The following is a 24959-nucleotide window of genomic DNA, read 5'->3' as shown; positions in this document are numbered from 1 at the left end:
TATTAGTATATACTATATTCAGATATAGCATGTTTTCCAAGAACATAATGTACATGCTTACTAATGGAGGCTTTTTGAGCTGTATGCATTGGAAGTATATTTTACATATATTATAACTGTGTGATTTTTTTCTAAAATATTTGGGCTAAAGCAAACATCCAAGACTGCAAATGAGAATACAACAGATTCATATAGGAGATTTTTTTTGCTGATAAATAAATTCTTATATAATACAAGTTGCACTTCAGTTTTAAGAATCATCATGATTTTCAACAGAAGGGCATATTTATTGTAAACCTTAAGCAGTCTTTCTGAAACCTGAAAAAGATTTGTGAAAACAGCCTGCAATAAAAATCACACACGCTTCATAAAACACTACTTGATAGATATCACTTGCACCATTAAGAACTAAACGACAAAGGATGTAATTTCAGTTCTGGCATGCAATATTAATCGAAAGCCTTTAAAACATCTTGCTGATGGGAACTATGACAACGTGACATTGAAGAATTATGAGCTAAAAACATCTATCTTAATCAGATTTTCGAAGTAAATGCCATAAAACATAAAGTTGTTCCATTCATCTTTACATTTTCATATGTTTTGGTGGGAGCATCATTTTCTGTATGCTGCTTTAAATGCAAAGAATACAAGTTCAATATACAGGATTGAAGCCAAGTTTATTAGTGTACCATGCACACACATGAGGAAGTTTCTGTAATCTCATTATTTCCGTCTTTTATATTAGTGATATATTAAGAAAATGCTCTTAAGTGATGTTAAGAGAGATTTTTGAAATATAGCTAGATAGATGTTTGCTTCTATAAATTTAGAAATGAAAATAAGCCATTTATAAAAACCTCCCCATAGGAAAAAAAATGATCTTGTGGACATACTGACATATGCCTTAAAAATTACAGTAAAAACTTTTATTACTTTATTTGAATAAATGGATAAAGTTTGGAAATTAAGACCTTACATTAAAATATCACTTCACAGTTTATAAATATACTTTAATATATTATCTTTTAATTATTTTAACACTTCTGTTTAACAATAACTATTATCCTCATTTACAGATGAGGGACTGGGGGACTTAAAACAGGAAATTGAGTTTCAATTATTAAGTTTGCACAGGGAGCTTGAACCCAGATCAACACAGAATGTTTTTGTCTCCCAAAATTTGTATGTTGAAGTTGTAACTATGTGTGTGACAATCTTTTAAGATGGGGTCTCTAAAGAAGTAATTAATCCTAAATGAAGTCCTGAGGGGATAGCCCTGAGCCTACAGGATTAGCATCCTTGTAGAGAAGCAATGTTTGAGAATAGCTCACTTACAACCATATGAGCCAAGAACAAGAAGACAGCCATCTGCAAGCCAAGAAGAAGGCTGCTGCCAAAAACTGACCCTGTGAGACCTTGATCTGAGACTTCTAACTTCCAGAACTAAAAAAAAAAATAAATGGCTTTTATTCAAGCCATGGTCTAGGATATTTTGTTCTGGAAGTCCACATGGACTCATGCACCAGGTCTTCTACATTCTTCCCTACTGTAAATCCAGTGCTCACTCCCTTCTTCTGTGGAAAATTTATTAAACTGGCACTAAACTCTTGTGGACTCATGAAATAAAAGATCTGAAAGTCCATGAAAGAATATCTTAGCCTTCTTCTTTTTGAACTTGTGTGTGGCAGGAAGGTTTCTGGTGATATTAAGCATCCTAAAGAAAGACTCGGGCTTCCAGCTCACAAATTATATGTACTGCTATTTTAAATGTTACAGCGAAGCTTTAAAAGTACAGATCATTAAATTCCCAAACAATAATAATACCTCACATTTCTATAGTACTTGCAATATATACAGCAATATCATATACATGTTCCTATTTTGTTGTTGCTTTGTTACATCTGTGTTGTTTCCACTATGCCATCCTGCCTTCTATAGCTCATTAGAGTAGCAGGAAAAATATAAATAGGGAAGAGAATTTTAGTGTTGCAAACACAAAAAATTCATCCTAAAATTATTAATGACTTGGAAGGGAATTCAGCAAGCATACCTTTGTCAGTTTAAACTATTACTCTTTTTCTGTTTAAATCAAAGAACATCATTGCATGGTTTCAATTTAATAGACCACCTCATTGTACATACAAACAATGGGAAGTCCAGTGCAGTAAAGGCCATTGCATGTAAATAATATTTAATGTTTTGATAAAATACATCTCCGCCTGGAGGCCATAATATGAATGGAAGGAAGCTTAAATAGGATTTGGTTCAGTTTCAATGTAAAACCTGAACAGAACAGTATGGACTCAATAAACTGCAGATAACAAATATGAGATCAACTCACATACTAGGAAAAAGTATCAGTGTTAAAGTTAATGTATTTTGGGAAACAAGATAAGTACAGTTGTTAGGAACTTTCTGTGTGTTCTCTGGTCATTTATGTTTCATGTAGTTGCTGAAATATCTAAAAAATAAAAAAAGGGCTCAGAGATACTGAATCTCATTTTCCTAAAATTAATTAGCTAATTTAAAATTGTAATTGTCATCATAATTTTATAGACTAGATCAGTTTTCTTTTAATTTTTTTTTGAGACAGGGCCTTGCTAAATTGCCCAGGATAGCCTCTAATTTATAATCCTTCTGCCTCACCCTCCAGAATAACTAGTATTAAAGACATTAGTCACTGTGCCCAGTACATCTTGACTTTTTACACAGATGATTTTAGAATTCATTTTAATATTGAAATTTGTGGAAATTGAGATTTATACAAACTAATTTCACTATCCATACATTAAGATGTTAAGCCATAAGACAGAGGAGTTTATTTTAAAATAAAAGAATTTTAATATCTATACCATGTGGTAATATAATGTGATATTTATGAGATGGGTTAATGTGGTGGGTTTTATAATATTTACATATAAGAAAAGGGATTTTTACTGTGTCCCTTAATTGTTTATATGTATAACAAGATAATATGATGGAACTTTTAATTAACTTAAAATTTTAATACTTACAACATAAGCTAATATGTTTCAAGATTATGTTTTGTATTTCCTAAAATAAAGAGAATTTTAAAACTGAAAACCTTCAGAATTCAGTGCAGGACTTCTATTTTACTCTCCCCATCCCATTTCTTTTTGGCAAATGAGAAAAAGTGAGGCTCAGAAGTTAATTGACTTACATATAGTTCCTTTTAGCTTGAGCAAGGACCCATTCCTATGTTTGCTGGTTTCCTTTCTAATATTCTTCTTCTATACCAAACATTTTCTTTGAGATAAAGAATATGTTATCTGAAACGAATAGCAAATTCTGCATTGTTTGGAATATTTAATTTACTTGTCTTCTTCATAAGCCACTTGTCACATAGTAATATAGCTTTTAGTTGCCTTCCAGACTGTCCTTATCTGTATTATGTGTTTTATTTATATCATATCATATACTCCATTTAAAGTCAATAAAATTTAATTGCACTAAAATCAAATGCTCATTAGGTAATAAGGAGAGAGAAAAGTGTTTATTGATTTTATGTCAACAATTCTTTATTGTCAAGATTGGGACAGCTTCTTCCTTTTGCTTACTCTCTCAGGTAAAATATTTTAAAATGGATAGAACAATATCCTAAAACAGAAACTGAAACATTTTAAAGGTATTTTTATCCAGTTTTCTATGTATGTATAGTATATATATATTTTATGTATGTTTCTGTTAGAAATGACTATGCAAAACTGTGACTTCTGCAGAGGATAATATATGTGTGACATCACTAGTGTTAATTACATGACAAGATAAACTACTTTAACAAGAAAAAGACAGCTGTTTATATTTGTTTCCCCCAGTGAAATAATTTTTATAATAATAACTGTATACTTTTGAGTAGCAGCTATAGAATCCAGAATAATACTGTCAAAGAGAAGTTATTGCTACTCAAGAGAAGTTACCTTTAAATAAAGCATAACCTAAAATCCTGCTGTTCATTAAAAAAACGGAATATCAGATGAAATGTGAAAGAGATGAATAAGTAGATGGTCTGTATAACTTGACAGCTGTGAGTATGGTATTAAGATCTTTGGAAAAGGTCATTAAACTAGGTCCAAAGAGAGTTCTGTTCCTAATTCTGGAACTCTTATGGGATGTAGATTGAGCACTCTCATTCTGTCTTTTTGTCTTATATGCAAGCACTCTCTGCTGCTGTCTGAGTGATTTTCCTAGATATGTTTTCCAATTTGGTACTATTCTCTATAGTTGTTTTTAATATATTTTTAAACCACCCAATGAATTTTAATTTCAGTGACTGTATTTCTCCTATTTCTAGACATTCTGCTTTTGAAGACTGCCTCATTTCTTTTCAGTGTCTAATTCCTGTATCTGAAGTCCTTAAACATTTTAAAATACTGACCATTATACTATATGAAGTTTGGTGGTTTTTTGTTTTTTGGTTTGTTTTTTTTTTTTTTTTTTTTGAAGGTCTGGAATGGAACTCAGGGCAGCTAGGAGAGGCCTGTACCACTGAGCTGTGTTCCCAGCCCTATCTGAAGTATTTTGAGAGATAAATGCCTGCTCTTTGTTTTATCTGTAGACTTTAGCTTTAACACAGACTGTGTTTCCTTAGGTTTTATGACTTTAAACAGTTTATTCATTGAAAGCAGGACTTGATCTGTGGACTGGGATATGTCCTGAGAGAGTGTTCTTCTAAAAAAATTTTGTGCTGGCTTCTGCTGAGTATTTAGGCAGGAACATTGCTGATCCAGGATTACATGTAACTTTAGGGTCTTTGGGTTCTAGAACCACATTGATATTATCATTTCAATTTCATATCCTATCCCCAGGGAAACTGAGGCCTGTCAGTACAACTTCAGTTTGTTTATTGTTGTTTCTCATCCAGTGCTTAGGACAACATAGGAAAATTTCTTATTGTTCCCTTTGCAATGAAAAGCTTTTTAAAGTCTACCTTTTAACTGACAGTCTAGGCATTATCTCTAGGTCTCAGGTACAAGTGAGGTATTGTCTATTGTCTCCTCCTTAGACATTAAAAACGTTACAGAGACCACCAGCACACGTCCTCAGAGAAACTACAGTGTCAGCTTATATGCTCTCAACATCTTTTCTGTCCCTTCTGCTTTTGGCTCATCCTTTCTTTCCAATTCAGTTACAACAACCTCCATGGATGGGCTGAGATTACTGGCTGTTATGTTCACTGCTATGTCCTCAGTGCCTAGAACAGAGCCTGGAAAATAGTATACACTCAATGATACACTAAACCAATTAGTTCAAAAGGTATTTATTATATCTAACCCAGCAGTTCTGAGTATTTTATAGGAAGGAAATCCAGATAATCTAGACTGCCACATTGCCTGATATAGAAAGTATAATGGACCCAAAGAGAGAGAAAATGCAAAGATTTCAAGACTCATACCTTATATCTTCAAATCCTTATATTAAATAATGACCCTAAAGAAACTAAAGTACATTCTCATTAACCCAACAAGCACAGTAAATCAGCACATCTCTGCTCATGTTATTAATACTGTCTAGTCAGTACAAATCTTCATATACCTTCATATGTATATTTAAGGTTTTTCATACCCAAGTGTCTTTATATAAATAGCTTTATAATAAGTTATCTGATAACAAAAATAATATTGCTGTTTATATAGCATCTTAGAATTTTTATAACACATTTTAAATTTTCACTGAATTTGTATGCAACTCTGACAGATAATTTATGGTGATAAAAATTTTTACATAATGCTGCATTTTAACAAAGGCCTTATATGGGTATCTGAACAAACAATTCACATTCGAACATTTGGTATATATGAAAATCCTAGATAGAAAAATGATCAGAAAAACAGTTTTTTGTGGAAATTATTTTATGAGTGAGGTGATGACTTTCTTTTCCAGTTTCCATTGTACCATTTTAGATGGTCATCTTTTTTTTTTCAGTTGTAGTTGAACACAATACCTTTATTTTTATGTGGTGCTGAGGATCGAACCCAGGGCCTTGCACATGCTAGGTGAGAGCTCTACCGTTGAACCACAACCCCAGCCCACAGTGGTTATCTTATTAATGTCATATTGGCAGGAGCTAGAAAGGAGAGGAAAAGTCAATGCCCTTGCTATTTTTGTTTAACTCTGATGTTTACTGAGTTTGTGTGTGAATATAAACACATATTCCTTAATTCACATTTTCCCCATTTAAAAGGGAAATTTTTGCTACCTAATTTTTTTTTCTTTGTAGGAAATAATGACTACTAAATGTCTGCAATATTTATGAGATTTTTCTGGGAAAAGGATACATTTTGTTGATAATTTATTTTGAGGGTCACAAATTTTGCTTAGTTACATCCCCAGTACTTTTTTAATTTTTTTATTTTGAGATAGGGTCTTGCTTAGTTGCTGAAGATCCTGCCAGGTTACTAAAGCCGGTCTCAAACTTCCAATCCTTCTGCCTCAACCTCCTGAGTTGCTGGGATTACAGGTGTGCATCGCCCAGCAGTAAAATGAAAATGTTTTAATTTATAATATCACCTTTCTATTAGTTCCTGAAATGTAGCCACTGAGGGAAGTTATATTGTCTGGTTTTACTATTCAAAAAACAAGGGAAATTTCTGTAAGGGCACAGAGTTAAATAACAATGGAATAAAAGATGAATATAAACCAAGAATTGGATTGAGATTTTCAAAATCAAAAGCTAACTATAATCTTACCCTGTATACTTGAAAGATGGGCTTGAACTGCAGGTCACTAGTTAAAACTCACATGGTAGTAATACATAGAAAAGCAAAAGGGGTTTTCTATGGTTTGGTTTGGTGACTTGTTTAAAGAAAGAGGTCAGTTTTGAAGAAAACTTGTTTTGAGGCAGTTAAGACGAAGTGAAGATACAGCCCAGAAGTGGAGGGAGAATGAATAACCTTTAGGATGCAACAACAGAGGCTTTAAGCCTGCCCTGTGCTCATCACCAGTAGCTAGACCTGGCTCCTCTTCAGCCTTCTCTGTGCATCAGGTTGTAAACCCAGAGAGGGCCAAGACCAGAGCTTTTAATTCACTTACTCAGTTTTTCTGACATTAGCACCCAAACTTAAGCAAGCCACATGCAGGTGAATACCTTGCAGGTGTTTCCTGAGCATGGCTTCTCAGGCTTCTCTAGCAGCATTGCAAAATTAAAAATGCTCTGTTCTTTCTCTCTTTCCCTCTATCTCTCTGCCTTCTCTCCTTAGCTCCTTTTACCTCCAACTCCCTCCCTCCCTCTTTCCTCCATCTTCCTTTCTCCTTCTCTCCATTTGTCTTTAGTTGGCTCACTTTACTCACACTGCAATTATTCTAACACCACACAGCTTTCAGCCTTCCGAATTAGGGTATTTCTTCCCTGGGGAGCCTCTGCAGCCAGCCCACAACAGAGATCTAGGGAAGGAAGAGAGGGGCAGAGAGTGAAGGAAGTGGGTGGGACAAAGCAGTTCTAGTGTGGTGGTGACACCTTTCCCACTGTGCACACCTGCTCAAAGCAAGTGCCAGCCCCTTCTCCTCCCCTCTTCTCATCTCACACTCACCTTTCACTTCCTCCCCCCCTACACACAGATGCAGACATACACTCACACAAAGATATTTTATCTCCCAGCAGGTATTATTTTCTCTCCCAGCTTTCCTGTTTGAAAGTCCATTTCCACTCTGCTCCCTGAAGACCACAGTCTAAGTTGTAAACCATAGAGGAGTTGGAGCTGAATTGCACACAGCGATCTGGGAGCTGCCAGTAATGTCTTTTAATTAAACAACAACAAAAAAATCCAGCCAGATATGGTAGTGCACACCTGTAGTCCCAGCTTCCCAAGAGGCCATAGCAGGAGGATCATCTGAACATAGGAGTTAGAAGCCAGCTGGGGCAGCAAAGCAAGACCCACATAAGCCCAGATAGGTTCAAACACTAGATGTTGTTTTCTTTATGGAATTTCTAATTGTTGATTTCTTACCTATTTAAGCAAAATGTTTCCTTTTCAGACATACTTGATTCTGTGTTCATACTTTTTGTGATGATTGAATTAATTGCTGGCAAGGCTCTTCTGTTACTTTGTTTTTCCTCCTGATGTTTTGTTCTAAAGGGACTTGTTCTTTCTCTATTCTTCTTAACAGTTACCTTTTAGTACTCTTATATCAGGCACTATGTCTTTTAAATCCCTTAGATAAGCATTAGAGAATAAATGAAGCTCAGAGTGATTAAGTAACTTACTCAAGAAAGTATCTCATGAAAAATAAATATCCCATGTTTATGGGCATTTGTCTCAGTGTCACCTTTCAGCCCACCGATTCCTAATAGCAGAGTTGCTATCCAGGAAAATTTGTCAAAAGTTTCCATTTTGGCAGGGCTCAGTTAAAATGCCTTACTTTTGTTCAGAATTGAGGATCTGTAAATTGTCCAAACTAACAGGAATCTACCCTGTTATCCAGTAGTTTCTGTGGCTCCTATTACTTCCGTAATACAACTGTCAAAATACCTCACCCCTTATTCAGTGTCTACCAGAATGCAAGTCACCCTTGCTCATGATTTAACATGGGAACTAACAGTTTTAAGTGACACTGTTGAAGAGCTGAGTTGTTTGATGGCAAAGGGCAGAACAAAATGACCAAAGTCTTTTCTATCTAATCTCTATGATTGATAAAATGTGACTTTTAAAAAATATCTTCTATAAATTTCATTCAGCTAATCAAATGAAAACAAGCAACTGTTGGGCTTTCATTACAGTTACATGAACAGTAGGAAATTGCAAAAAGAAAAGGAAAAAGAGCAATCTGAGAAAAGGCACTGGTTGGGTGTAAACATATCTTGCTAACATAATGCCAAGAATTTTATTTATTAAAAAAACAGAGAAGAATATTTTGATAATAAAAGGTTAGTTTCCAAAAGAAGGTTATCTTTTAATGCTGTGAGTATACAAATATTTCATTAAGAGCATATCTGGTCATAAGCTTTAAAGTGCAAGGAAAAAATACTTTTTGATAATATATTTAATATATATAAACTTTTTATATACTGTTGCATCTTATATATTTATATTTTATATATTATATATTTTATATACTCATTCCAGTATGTATACATCTTAATAGGTAGATTTTAAATACCAAGACAATTGCTATAGTTACAAAGAAATAGTCTTCAAAGCTAGTATCTGGGTTATGTGACATGATACCTGCTTGAATGAGATGACCCCTCCCAGTGCTGTTACTGCAGAAATGTCTTCAATCAATCAGTACAGTCTTAGGAGTCTTTGAAGTACAAAACTTAAAGAAGGTACTAAAAAATCCAGAGAAATTTAAGCTAGAGTTCTTGCACTTCAGGATGTAAGTATCTGGTTGGGAAACAAGGAATGATTATGAATTAATCTTTCAATCAAAGGCAATATGGGTAGTTCCCACTTTTTACCACTTCAGTAATTTCTCGTGTAATTCTTCACTAATATTCTGTCTTCCTCTCTGTCTGTGCTTAACTTATAAAAATTTATATACTAATTCTATCTTGATTAAGTTGGTATGAACAAATACACATATAAGCTACCATTAGCCTAAACCTCAAGAACTAACATTAACCCTAGTTGAATTCTTGGATTTTCCTTCTGTTGTTCAGTCTACTACAAAACTTAAACTTCTGGCCACGAAGCCTGTCTCCCTGGGACTCTGCACTAATTCTATTCCTTCAAGTTTTAGATACCTAATATTTGTCATCTGGACTAGCTTTATTTATTAGTAATCCTGGTTAAGCAAATCAAAGAATTCCCAACAGATAGAACACATTGCTGAATTATCCTGGGTATCACTGGAAATAGTGTGGATCTTTGCATGGTGTCTTTTACACTGTAAGTTGTCAATAAATGCTGAAAAATGAATGAATGAACTAAGGAAAACCACAACATCACATTTTTGAAAACTTAAATGGAAGTTTTCCTCACTGGATATCTTTTAAGAATCCTAAATTAGCTTATTGAAATGTGTGATGACAATGGATCTTAAAAATTTCTTGATATTCAATAATGGTCTTAATATTCAAAATGCTTTATTTTACCAATTACACAATGTTTTCACCTCTTAGAGACTTAGCATATCAGTGGAACATACAGTGTAGGTAAAAGTTTGTGGGATAAATGGGATAAATGGTCAAATACATGGTTAATGAATGGTTGAATGGATTTCATTGAATCCTTAGAGTGCACTAAGACCTTGATGGGGGCAGTATTATTTCCCTCTTTTTAGATCAGAAAACATGTATGTTATCATGATGACCAAAGTTTAGAACTTAAATTTGGTTTTCTGAGTTCTAATATACTGCTCTTTATATAGTATAATATTTAATAAAGATTTCTTTTATATAACATGTAAAATATAATACAATTCTTTTTTGGCACTATGCTTAAAAACAACATAAGGTCATCTGATCCTATACTTCCTTTTAGGCATAGTCTTGTTTCCTTATTGTTTGAAATATTTCTTCCTTTTATCCCTCTGTTTTTATTCCATTGACACCCACCTAATCTAGGCAATTCACTATGTCATTCTAAAAACAGCTTCTGGAAATACACCTTAAAGCCATTCATAGAGACTTTAATCTGTGCTGGGAGAGAGCATACTAATATTTAGATGATACCTGGATAATTTTTCATTATTTTTAAATTTTTAGTTTCTTTTTTTCTAATACAGTTAGAACTATATGTGATGTTTTAACCCTCCCATTCTCTCAAAAGCTTATTTCAGTTTAACTATAGACATTCATAATTTATTGTGAGCACCAAACCAGTGACCCAAAGAGGATATGAGCAGTTTCTGGTATGGGGGACTTCAAGAATAGAGGCAGCACAAGGAATTAGCTCTGTTTTCATATATTTAGGTATTATATATCCCTCACTTCAAGAGTGAGAAATTGTTAGTTATTAGATTATATGATATGGATTATTAGAGACCATTCAAAATGTGTGATAACTACTGATGTTATATGCTATGTGAGGAGTTATTTTTATTGTTGTACCCTGTAAAGAGGTTTGATAATACATATATTCAAACTATTACATATGGATTCATTTCATGCATCTGGAATTACAGTGTTAGACTATGTTATTTGACTTAATAAGCACTGCTGGAATTCACGTTATAGATGAAAGATAGTCCCTGTGTTTCCTATTCTCTTTTAATATGTGCATTTATATTAATAGCATGATTTAATGCATCACTTTAAAATTATATTGCATTTTAAACTGCATTTAGCAAAAAATCGACATCTTATGCATGTGGAACTTTAATAAGTTTAGCATTAAATTAAAGAGTCATACATCTGTTTGGTAAAATGTAGTATCTGTCGATTCTAGCATGTCCAAAACTAGGTAATGAGATTGAAAAGTAGGTCTCAAAGGTTACATTAATTTGCAATTTTTAACTTCTGATTTAATAGCTTTAGGGATTTTACCATAGATTCAACAGAGCTTTGTGTTTATATTTTGAAGTCGTGGGGTCCTTTATGATTCTGTTCTAGAAAAAATATTTGTACCATTGACATGGCTTGAGTCTTTCTGGTCACCTATGACTTACTCCAAAATGTAGTTATACTACATACTGTGAAATTGGAAAATCTGTTCTGTGTGTGTTCTAATGGATGTAACGGTCATTAAGTATATGAGTCTTCTGACGTTGTAATCAGATGTGATTCAGTCTGTTAAGTATCCATGAAACAACATCTGCTTCACAGAGTGACCTTCTGCTAAAGAATACTTAGCATCTATTAGTAGATCATAGTGCAGATCTGCCTTATTTGAAATGCACTAAACTAGAGTAGTCGACTGCTGTTTAGCAACTAGCTTGTAATAATTTATTGCAGTTAAATAAAGCTTAAAAAAACTCCATTAAATAATTATAGGGATTATATGCATTTCAAAAACCTTTGTGTTCTACCGAAATTACCCATTTAATTTCAGGGTTGGTTTGTTAAAAAAAGCTAAAGTCTAAAGGCACATTAGGGGAGCTGTCAGATGCTGTTTTCTGTAGGTGTTAATAAAACCAGATGAAAAAAAAAAAATCTGAAACAAATTAAAACCAAAAGCAATTTTGCCATCTGTTGTATATTAATTAGAACTTTATGTATCAAGGGTAAACTTGCTCTTAGAGAATGTCACTGAACACTCGCTTAATAGAATAATATGCAAATTTATTAGGTTACAGATTTATATGCAGTTTTTAATTCTAATTCGTCTACAGCAGATCCCCAAGAAATTGGTAGTGTGTATGGATATATATATCCATATGAGTTTTCTTTTCTCTTTTTTTCAGAGCAACCTGCAAACAACCAAGGCCAGTCTACCCTGCAGCCTTTGCCGCCTTCCCATAAGCAGCACTCTGCACAGCATCATCCATCCATCACTTCTCTCAATAGAAACTCCCTGACCAATAGAAGGAACCAGAGTCCGGCCCCGCCGGCTGCTTTGCCCGCCGAGCTGCAAACCACACCCGAGTCCGTCCAGCTGCAGGACAGCTGGGTCCTTGGCAGTAATGTACCACTGGAAAGCAGGTAATGCCTGTGTTTGAGCCTCTTAGAGCATTTGATTGTTACACCACATGATGTACCTGCATAACTGGGCATATTCTACAGTAATCAACAAGCCATTTTCATATATAAAATTTAAAAAGAAAATAGTCCACCTTTTCCCTATTAAGAAAAATTTATTATACATAGATTTTCTGTGTTTTTCAGCTCCAGGTTATTGGTAATTGTTTAGTTGCTGGGTCAGTAAGCTTTCCCATTCTTTTCATACATTTTGTTCCCACCGAGAGAGGAGAATAAATGACCTCAGTAAACTTCTTCTTACTACTGTTTGTTTTGTTTTTGTTTTCCTTTTCTTTTCTTCCAATTATCAGACTGGTAGAGAAAACAAAGGAGATATAAAATGTGATTTTCAGTCTCCTGACAGTTGGTTTAATGAACATATCTAACATCTTTTTGTTGTAGACATCCATAATCTCTTAAGACTATATTTATCTATTATATGGTGAAATCATAGTGTAATAATTAAGCACCAGTCAGATGACCATTTATAAAGGATATTTTTAGTTTCTTACAATATGGGGGAGATTGGACTTATTCTCTAAAGTTCCTTCCAGCCTTATTTCCTAAGACGCTCTATTAATTCTTGGACAGTGCTAGTAGAAAATTCTTCCTTACAATGAACAAAAATGTCTGTCTCTAAAAATTTTATCCTCTGATTGTAATCAGACAACTAGTAATCTGAAACTATACCAGACAGTTTTGCCCTATTTCTTTGATGGCCCATGGACCTCTCTTTGTCTTCCAGCGGAATGCATTACAATACTTAATTCACATATACAGCACAATTTTTCATAGCAGATCCCCAATATACACAGTATATTCATACCAGTTCGTGTCTTCATACATGCACTTTGGACAATAATGATCCTCACATTCCATCCTTGTTAATAACCCTATACCCCCTCCCTTCCCCTCCAACCCCTTTGCCCTATCTAGAGTTTGTCTATTCTTCCCATGTTCTTGCTCCCTTTCCCACTATCTTTCTTTGTCATTCATTGTTCACCTTCTGATGATTGAGTGAATTTCTGAAGTTATGACTTACAGCTCAAGCTGGCTGACAGGTGACTATCTGTTCATACAGAAGTGTAAATCAGTTAAAGCTATGTTGAGCTAATCCATTTCAGTATTAAATACCTCTGGGTACTAAAATTTCACCTTTTACTTTGAACAGAACCTCAGTGGTCAGTGTCTCCTTTGTATTTTGAATTGGAGGATCTGCCCTTGGCAGCTTTGTAGCAAGATTCTCCTAACATGCTTGTTATTATTTATTTCTTCACTGCCCCAAGCTTTTATTAGACTCAAAGAAAAAGATATAAAAACTTAAAAATAGAAGACTCTGGACCCTTGAGAGAATGTCCCCCAGATGCCCTGCCCTGTAGAGCCTTTGGCTAACTGCCACATTTAAATTAGCTGCTGGATGAAGAAATTGTCTCAAAATGAATGAACTGCTGTTTCTCGTGATTAGCTCTATGATCTACACCACTTATGCCCTGAGGATGAGCTAGTAGGAGGTCCTCACAGTTAGTTGTCAACAATAAAAATCTGTCTTTTCTTTTACTCTTGACCTAAGAACAAGGTTCCAAAGAACTCTTATGTTTTTATCTATAGTGTCAGCCAAGAGTAGTTGAGTTTTATTGTTTATTTTGTATTATTGAACACTCTTCTGGGAGAAATTAGAAAGAGAAAGGAAAGGAAAAGTAGCCAAATAGCACCATTCTCTTCCTCTAGGACAAGAGTCATATATCCAGTTGGTTTTTCCTGAGGTTATTAGCATAGAGCTAAATTTACCCAGTGTAATTAATTAGTACACACTGAACAACTAATCAACACTGATTCACTATTGTCATTTGGAAAAATTTTGTTAGGAAAAAGTAATTTTCCAGTTGAGTCATCAAATTGAATATGGATAATTGCATTGTAGTTGACAATAATTGTTTTGACAAATATTTATGAAATATGTCAAATTAAACCATCAGAAACATGTCTAATTTTAGTGATGTTGTATAGCAGAAAAGCTTTGCAAACTGTCAATAAAAGAGTTAGTATTCCTTGAAGGCATGTGTTATAGTGAAAAGATTTGGAATAAATGTGAGAAAGAATTTATTCTTGTTATTCCTGAAATTATACTAATGAATATTGGTTGGAGGGAGATTTAGGAAAGGAAGTGGCTCATTAGAAGACAGTCAATCCATGGTACATGTAAAGTTATAGCTGATTTCTCCACATTCAGACCATACAAGAAATTATTCCTCAGGGATGTAGCTCAGTGGTAGAGCACTTGCCTAGTGTGTCCCAGGCCCTGGGTTTGATCCCTAGTACTGCCCTCTCAAAAAAAGGAAAGAAAGGAAGAAATCATTCTCAAGGTGACTAGTTACTGAGATTTTCTTCCAGTTTAAAGCAATACCATTAATAATCCACCAATGGAATTACATTATACAGTATTATGAATTGCTGTAGGGGAAAAAGCAGTTGATATTATCTCACTAATGAATAGAAATATAAAATAGAAATACAAAAATTGTGTGTCACGTTAACAAATTTTAATCTGTAATATAGTTTTATCATTTTCTCGTTATCCATTGTTCACATTTTATAGTATTGCTAATCAGAAGAAATAATTTTTCAACTTGCAGGTACTCAGTGAATCAACCTAAGCAATGAAGTGAAAATCTCCCACTGTACCAACACAGTACTACTGTGGTTTCTTTAATAGTCTCACTTGGTTGGAACTCTTGAGGTGAAGAACCAGTCTTATTTATCATTGATTTTTCCTTTTTTAGTTAAGGTTCCCTATTGAGTATGATTCTCAGGCTTGGTTTCAGCTATATTAACAACTTTATCCAGACTTACATCTGCCTTTAACTATTTTTAAATCCAATGTATAGTTCCATCTATGGCAGTTATTTGAATCTGTACATATACTCATTAATTCTCACTTTTCTGAAACCATCATCAAAAGGTTATAAGATATAAAGTATAAAATTCAGTTATATGCAGATAGAAATCTAGGTTTTCCTTCTCTTAGTTTCCTCCCCTTTCTCCTTTGAGCACATTTTCATAATAGTTGGTTATAAAATGAAAATCTCAGTAATTTGGAGATTTGCAGTTTATATGAATGGGTAGAGAAAGCATAAAACATTTTCCACCTTGTCTTGTATTTCAGTGTAGCTTTTATTTTGATTTATTAGAAAGCATTTTTTCCCACCAGTTTCTTGCTTCTATAAAAATGTTTATTTCCTTTCTCTAATGAATTTAACATTTGCTTCTCCTGAAGACAATCAATATTATCATGTACTGTACACTTCTACTCAGTAAATAAGTAGCTCTCATCTATAATCTCCAGTGAGTTTTAGGGCTACTAGAATCACATCAAGATCTAAATAAGCATTTGCAGTTGATAAGCAAATTCTTATTATTGTATCATTTTTCTATAACAATCACTGCCTACACATAATACCAAATACTTGCTTATGGTTTTCCTTAAAATTCCTTTCCCTTAAGCTATTTTTTTAGAGTTTGGATAATTCACTTTTAAGGTACTTGAAGGCCTATAGCTTGTCCTTTGTTTATTTTATACTTCAGCTGATTCAATATGTAATAATAGCTGCTGCAAGAATACAGAGCAGCTGAGGAAAAACTTAGAATTGACTTAGTATAGAGGTAGCACTTAAAGGTATAGTACAGTAACTCTCATTGAGAAGCCTTGACCTTCATCAATTGTAAAGTTAATTGCCTTCAAGTTCCTCATTTATATATGTGAATTAAGTAGCTTTGTAGTAACCTATTTGATGTTAACAAAATGGTTCATTTGTAACCATTTAATAAAAGATTTATTAAAGTCTTGTTTTATTATGAAGTCTACTTTGGCATTGATAGTTCATTAGTTATGTTCCCATAGCTTTTTACCGTGCAGTTTATAATGCTTTGCTAATTATTAATGTATGAAATTGCATATTAGATTACATCTTTATTAGTGCATTTTTAATTTAAATATTGACGTGTCCTAGGCAGCTTTAATATGAGATCAATTGCTGCATCTTTTAAAAAGATGGAATACCTAAACAGAAGTATTGTTTACTAAGATATTATCCTTATTTCTCTCTTTTCTCTTCACTTTAAAGTGGTTCTAGGGAAAGGCAAGGCAATCATACAAAAACTGGGTCTGAATCAGCCTTGCCTATAAAAACTGTGGGCAACACATTTTGACCTTATGGCACCAGGGGAAAACATTACCAAGTGAAAAACTGTGCCCCACCTGCCTACTGAGAACCAACTACCATTAAGAAGGTAGTAAGTGGTAAGATCTTTCATAATTAAAGATATAGATAGCTTCAAGTGAAATATGCCTGGGAAGGTAACCTGTTGACTTTAATTGACCAACTAATGCCATATCTTTTTGTTAAACATAGCTTGGGGAGACCCTGGATTACCTGGGGGGGGAAAATATCACACAATATGGAAAAGAGATACAAAAATAAAATAGTTAAGGTTACTGAAAACAAATTTCAAAATTGGACCTGGGCCTAAGTTTACTCATCTAAACTTATGATAATGGTCAGTTGGAAAAACCAGGCATCATGTTACACAACTGTAATCCCAGCTACTCATATGGCTGAGGCAGGAGAATCACAAGTTCAAGGTCAGCCTGGGCAACTTAGCAAGACCCTGCCTAAAAATAAAATTTAATAGATCTAGGGATATATCTCAGAGGTAAAATACTCCTGAGTTCAATACCCAGTACCATGCATACACACACACACACACATACACACACACACACACACACACACACACACACGTGTCATATTCTGGTTCTCTTAAAATATGGCATCTTGAATAATTACAGTATTTCTCAAAAGGTCTGTAAGGAGATATGTATGTATTTGTAACAATAATAGAAGGAAGAAATATAATGTACAAGAATTTGCTAAGTGTCATGTATATTTAAGGCCTATTTCAAGTTGTCTCTTTAAAACTGCCTAGTAAAGCCAGGCACAGAGGCTCTGCCCATAACCCCAGCTACCAAGGAGGCTGGGTCAGAAGGATCACAAGTTTGAGGCCAGTCTGGACAATTTAGTGAGACCTTTCTCAAAAAAAAAATTAAAGGGTTGTAGATGTAACTCAGTGGTATAGCATTCCTGGGTCTTAATCCCCAGTACTACAAATAAAATAATAATAATTAATTTTAAAAACCTACACTGTGAGAGGAGGATAATTCAGGAAGCTACTGTAGGCCTAATTCAGTGCCTAAGCTCTGTAGTGTCCATGTAATTCATCATCAAGACTAGGACAGTTCTACAGAATAAACTAATGTTTTTCTGGACAAAGAGGGCCAGTGTTACCAAAGTTTTGCTCCCAAGAATAAAGCTTATTTAAGCCTGTAGTTTCTTATACCTAGGCGAATAAGAATATGATCAAATGTAAGAGGCACCTTTGGTCTAATACAGGTATGACTCTGGATTTGAATTTTCCTGATTTCTATTGCCAATTTATAGCAAATAATTTACCTTTTATCGACTCCTTCACAGAAAAAGTTTCTTTGACCTCCAAAACATGTAGTTCCCAAAGTAAATGTAATGTATTTGTCTATATTTTCTTCTCACAGTATCTAAAGAAAAGGGGAAACTTAAATTGAAGACAGTATATTAAATATTATTCAAGAAGTTCAATTGTTTAAATATAAAATATTAGATTTAAAGGTAAATCTGTATTCACAAAAGTGTAAAACAAAAATAAAGTTTGGTTCTGAATTTATAATAAAGAATGAACTTCCATCCATGTATCTCCATTGGCATTATAATTGAGGCTTCCCAAACCATTCTTAACACTGAACTAAAAAGCTTTCATTCTAATCACATGTGAAACTAAAATTCAAAGATGGTCACTACAATTAGGAAAGCAAAACCATGGTTTTTTAAAAATGTGAGATTATTATTAGCTGTTTGTAATGCTGTAGCTTCACTTGGTTGTTTAGCCTAAATCATGCCAATAATTAAAATGAGAAAGTAGGCTGTAATAGTAGCTCTAAAATGAAGGTAATTCCCAGGTGTCAATATTGATAGATATTCTGAGTAAAACCTAGTAGATATAGTAGGGATACATGACAGTGTAACATCGTGAGAAGAGCAAGTGCTTTGCTGTCAGATAAAACTGGCTCTTAACCCTGGTTCCACTGTTTTAACTATCTGTGTGACCACCTACAAATTATTTAAATCTGAGGTCAATTTCCAATGCAATAACAATTCTCCACAAAATAAGGTTGTATTAAATGGAAGAATGGTGGTAAAACCCCCTGGCACATGATAGTTGCCCCATTAATGTTTTTAAAAATAATGACCAAATGACAACAATTGCCTAGGAAAGGGCACCTCATTGGCTAAGTGTTGAATGAATATCATTTATCAGAGAGTAGCTCTCCTCTTTCCAAACGATAAGAACATATTTTTCTTTTGTTTTATTTATGTATAACTTTTATTTATGTAGTAGGGAGGCCAGACATAAATGAAGCCTTAATTAATTTTGCCAGGACAAAATTTCTTGGTTTTCTCACTTCTTTTCTTGAAAAGAAGTAGGTGAATTCTTATAGGCAAGAACCCCAAGTCTGATAATTTTGTTCTTAAGAAGAAAAAAAATCTTCAAATAATAATGAAAGACAACTATTCATATACTTGAGACGTTTAATTAACTTAAGTAGTAAATGTTTGGAATGAATCAATAAAAGCCTTGAAAGATGCATTGTCTCCACATCAGTCAGAAAGTAGACCCCAGTTTTATTTAAGGTGTTGAAAGCTTCAGGTGTATTTTGTGCCTGATGAAGGTACTGTACAATAGAGGGGAGTGTTATTTTGTTTAATTAGCGTGAACCAGTTTCTTTTTAATAGCAATTAAAACACCAAGAAAGTATGCATTAATCATTAACTATAGACCTTCAATTATTTCTGCAAGCATAATTTCACTAAATTGCAATACTGTATATCCTGGTAATGTTTGGTTCTGGATAACCAGTAATCTGGATAAAATATTCATATATGATAACCTTAATTTCCATAGTACCTAGGGAAATGAATTCTTAATTACTCCTGACACATTTCTAGTCACTTCTCTGTGAACATGATCAAAGTAAAAGGTCATGGATGCCTTTACTCTGGTCATAGTTAATGGCTGTGATTTAATCATTATCTCCTTCTGAATATGACCTCTTCATTTTGAAGCACCCTCGTTCTCTTCCTCAGCAACTGTTTTGTGAGGCTGTTTTAAAAATCCTTTTGCCTTCACTAAGTTGTCTGTGAATATGTCTCAATCATCTTTACTCTGTATATTTTTGTATATTACATGTGTGTGTTTTATCACTGCCTAAAATTATTGCTACCTGATGATTTTATCTTTTCCTAGAATTAATTTTTGTTCAATTTTAAAGCTGTCTTTTTTTCTCCAGAATTTCATCCTCTGGTTTCATCACCAATTAATATATACTCTGTCAAAGATAATTGCTTATCTATTCCAGCATTTTTTCATTTTTCCTTAATATACTCTTGCCTATTTTATTTCTTTCTCCTTTTATTTCATACCTGAGGTAAAACTTGTTTTCTATTACACTATTCTGAGAACCTTTTCTTCTTAGCCCATAAGATTAAATTCTTGGACATGCAATTAACCACCTAAGCTTAATAAATTCTATGTGATAACCCCTCTGATTCTGCTCTGACCCTCTTTATGATTTTGTAACATCTCACTTCATATTCTGAACCACTTAAAATGCTACCACCCAAAATCATCTTATTCCAATTACATCCTATACTAATATACTATTGATGCTTTCTTGTCCTGGTATACTGGGAAAGCATTGGTTTTGAGACAGATCTCTATTAAAATCTCAACATCTGTCTAGCCATGTAACCTTAGTCTGAGTGCTCATACATTTTTATCTTTTTTCTTCATAAAATTGGATGGGTAATACTTCCTCAAAGATTTTATAAGGGGCTGGGGATATAGCTCAATTGGTAGAGTGCTTGCCTTGCATGCAGAAGGCCCTGGGTTCAATCCCCAGCACCAAAAAAAAAAAAAAGAAAGAAAGAAATTTGGGGCTGGGGTTGTGGTTCAGTGGTGGAGTGCTTGCCTAGCACACATGAGGCCTGGGTTCGATCCTCAGCACTATATAAAAATGAAGTAAAGATATTGTGTTCACCTACAACAAAATCCAGCAAACTGGTAGTGGTTGTATTTTTACATTGTAAGTAAACAGAAAAAAATTCACTATGGCACCATGTTTAGGAAAACCCTTAAGCAATTTAGAAAGTGAGAAATTGTTTTAGAGGACGTGTATTATTTTTGCAACATTATATATTCTGAATTATATATTGGTGGAAATATTTCCAAATTTAAGTTTTCCAAATATTCTCTCTGAAGTAGTTTTTTTTCTAGAAAAGCACTACTTAGACATTCTTGAATATTTTGAATGGATAAATTATTAATTTTTGATTAATATATGTTTGGTAGCACTCACCAACAGAGAAAATATCACCAAATTAGAACACTTCTTATATATTTATCTTATATTTCTTCTTATATATTTATCTTATATTATGGTTTGGATATAAGTGTCCCCCAAATGCTGCTGTGCTAATGCAGAAATGTTCAGAAGTAAAATGATTGGATTGTGAGAGCTGTAAACTAACTAGTCCATCTGAGTTTGAATAACCAACTGGTTGGTAACTGTAGGCAGGTGAAGTGTGACTGGGGGAGGTGGGTCATTGAGGGTAGGCCCTGGAAGAATTTCCTCTTTCCTGTGGCCCCTTCCCCTGTCTTTCTCTGCTTTTTGGCTGCCTTGAGGTGAGTTGTACTCCTCCACAACTCCCCTTTCACCAAGATGTTGCGCCTCACCTTGGGCCCAGACCAGTAGAGTTGGTAGAACCTGAACTAAATCTCTAAAACCATGACCCAAAATAAACTTTATCTCCTCTAATTTGTTCTTGTCAGATATTTTGGTCGCATAGATGCAAAGATGCTAACACCTTATTTAGAAGATTTCTGCCTCTTCATGTACTTAGCCATGAGACAACTAGCCAGCCTTTATGAGGTTAAAAAATATTTTCAAGATCATGCTACAATTCATCCCAAAATATTGTGAAGAATCTTGTATTACATTAAGCACACACAAATGCAAAATCCAAGAAGTGAGGGTATCACTGCCATGTCCTCTGCTTTTAACCTCCTCTCAGAATTTCTCATTAGACATTAGTAAGGGACTTTCCAACAAAAGTGCTTAGGGCAGGCTCACTGCCATCAAAATATTGTAAAAGTTTAATATCTTTCTAATTTTTTAGATAAGAGGTAAATGCCAGATTGATATATAATAGTTAAAATAGGAGCTTGGAAACTTTTTTATCTCACTGGTTTATATTTTAAATAAGTTATGGTACCTACCACATAGAGACTATGTAAGTTTTGGGGCCAGAAAGTCCTGGTTTTCCCCTATACAATGTTTGACAAATTCATTAAATCTCTATCTTTCTATCTTAAAATAGTAGATTATGGGGTTGGGGGGAGTAATTCTGTGGTAGAATTCTTCCTTAGCATATGTGAGGCCCTGGGTTAAATCCCCAGCACTAATAACAATAAATAGTAGATTTCATAATACACACACACACACACACACACACACACACACAGAATTGAGATTTTGTAGAGCTCAAATTGGATAATATTTTCTTGTCATATGGTAAGTAGGTGTCCAATAAGCTTACTGAAACCCCTCCCCACTCTTTGAACTGATTGTGCTGTTCTGTTTTGTCATCTACTTCTTGTTCACTGTTACATGCACCTCAGGTTGGTAGTTAACTAGGATGCCTTCAGTGTTTCATACAATCTTTCATTCTTCAAAGATTTACATCTATACCTGAAATTCTTTGTTTATCTTGCTCATCCTTCTCAAATGTATTGAAAAAACTTTTCTGACAATTTTAGGCATAAAAGGTCATCGTTAATTAAATGAATTAATAATTCAATGGATGAAATCTTGACCAATAGCACATAGGAATTTTAAGATGTTCTTTTTATCTGAATTTTAATATACTTAGTATATAATAACTACTATACCAACAGAAGATGTAATTGATATACTAAAACATGTAAGAAATCTCTAATATAGATTTTTATACTTGAAGCCTTGGCTACGACACTAAAATAACTAAAATGTGAAATAACTAAAATGTTAAAACTATTTGAGCCTTTTTAATAATGGTTAAAACAAAAACTAATTTCTGCAAATTGTTGTTGTTCAGTTCTTAACATTCCCCCCAAAAATCTATAACATGCTTTTGCTTGACTATAGACATGTCTAACTTAAATAAGTCATAATAGAAATGTTTTGTTTCAGAATATAGCTTTATACCATGTTCAGCTGTGATTATATTTAATTTTTATATAACTGTCTTACTTGCTTAAGACTGTGAAAACTAAGTGTGAAAGTAGAGAACATAGCTAAATGAATTGCCCTCCAATCTGCTTAACAGTCTCTAGTATTTTCCCTCCTCCTTTTTCCAGAGATTGGTTAAAACACCATATTGTACTTCCCATAAACATGTTTTCACATTCAATATAATTACTAATTGTTAAAGTGTATAATGACAGATGTTGCAAATTTTATGTAAAATGTTAAAAACAGCTTGTGTCTCAAACATTTTTTGAACAATTATTGATAGTTCATATTAACTCAGGTAGCAATAGTGAAATCTATCTTGTTTATAAGCTTTTCATTTAAGACATTTTTCTTGCTTAGTTCACCTCCCAGTGTGAAAGTTGTCCAAAGATAATAGCACATCAATTCAAAAGTGTAATAGATTTGAGACCACAACATGCTATCAGCATGAAGTAGTAGTTTATCAGTCTCACTAATGCACTGTGTCACAGCCAGAATCGTTACATATTTGTTCTTTTGTTTTCATGTCAAAATATATAATTTACAGCCTAATGTTGATTGCTTACAAGGGGTATGTTTAATTTTCTTATTTAAAATATTTTTTTAAAGTGCGTATCAGAATTTTAGGTAATAAAAAAGAAGAGCCATTTTAATTAGGAGTCTAAAATATTTTATTTTTGTAATTGCAAATTATATTACTATATAATTTTATAACTAAATTTATAGTAATAATACCTTTATATTAGAAGCAAAATAATCAATCCATTGAACAATTCCCGGCATTTCTTAGAAAATTTATACATACATACTCACGCACAAATCTGTTTTCCTTTTCCAGAATCACCCTTCTTAAAAATTATGATGAAATTATTGAAATACAAACACAAATATTAAATTTTAGTTTATTATTGATTCACCATAGTTATGTTTTACTATTTCTTAACTGTTTCACCTTTTCAGTCCAGCCTTGAGACACAATTTCTACCAGCCATTTGCAAATTTTAATCTTAGTTAGAGCTTTTGTCAAGTACTTAGTGCTACATTGGTCACTGAAGAAGTTAATTAAAAACTGGTCCTCTTAATACTTCTTACTTTCATCACAGCAGTTGAGTACTCTTCTAGTGCTCCTGCTTATACCATCTCCAAAGAATGTTTTAAAATAATTTCTAAAGGATAAAAGAAAATACTTTCTTCTTAACTGTAATTTTAGGAATTCATTGTTTTTGCAATTAGGCTAGTATTTTGCTTCTATTTAACTTGAGTAAGAGAATTTCTGTCATCACATTATTTAATAGATAGGAAACTATCAGAGCTTTTACTTTTGTTGGGGTGTGGTAGTGTACCACTGTGGAGGGTACTGGGAAGATCACTTTGAGTGACAATACTTTGTCCTCAGCAATTTCAAAAAAGGAGAAAAGTTCAGCAGGAAGCATGTCATGCAGCAAAAATATTTTATTTCTTTTCTTCTCAAAAAAACAGATATATAAAGGGAGTAAGGAGATTGTATTTATTTATGTGTGTGTCTATATAGACAATGTATTTAAGATATTTAGTATTAAGGTTTCCAGAAGAGTCTCTGTAGGAGATAAAGAGAATGATTGATAGCTTTTCCTTGTATAAATTTTAATATGGGTAATAAATTAAAATATTTTTTAGAAGAAAAAAGAATAGATAAATTTACCCCAGTGAGAAAGGTTAAGGGTAGAAAAATAGCATTATTTTTGTAGAAAGTAATGAAACATTTTGGAGAGTTATAAATGCCCATTGTGAATTTTCAGTTTGGCTTATATATGGCTCAGAAGTCCAAGTATTAAGTTCAAGGAGAAAGGGAAAGAAACCCCTCCTCCTAAGGAAGGTACTTGTGAAATAGGGTCCTTTGCTGGTGGATATTTTAGAAGCATATGGAAATACTGATACTATAGGAAATGAAGAAGAACCAAAGCATTCTAGATGCTGGTGTCTCCT

The 24959-nt window shown here is 33.6% G+C and overlaps 1 protein-coding gene across 2 annotated transcripts in view; it reads left to right on the top strand.

Moving 5' to 3' along the window:
- Tenm3 (teneurin transmembrane protein 3) overlaps positions 1 to 24959 on the top strand; it is a 439811-nt gene that overhangs the window by 238477 nt on the left and 176375 nt on the right. For both annotated transcript variants that reach the window (XM_026400587.2, XM_026400586.2), the window contains exon 3: positions 12304 to 12541. In XM_026400587.2, coding sequence (XP_026256372.1) covers positions 12304 to 12541 — 238 coding nt within the window. The remainder of the gene's footprint in view (positions 1 to 12303; positions 12542 to 24959) is intronic.

Source organism: Urocitellus parryii, chromosome 14 (assembly GCF_045843805.1).
Source record: "Urocitellus parryii isolate mUroPar1 chromosome 14, mUroPar1.hap1, whole genome shotgun sequence".
NCBI lineage: Eukaryota > Metazoa > Chordata > Mammalia > Rodentia > Sciuridae > Urocitellus > Urocitellus parryii.
Note: the sequence above shows the minus strand (reverse complement) of the source record. Positions and strands in the feature narration are given on the sequence as shown.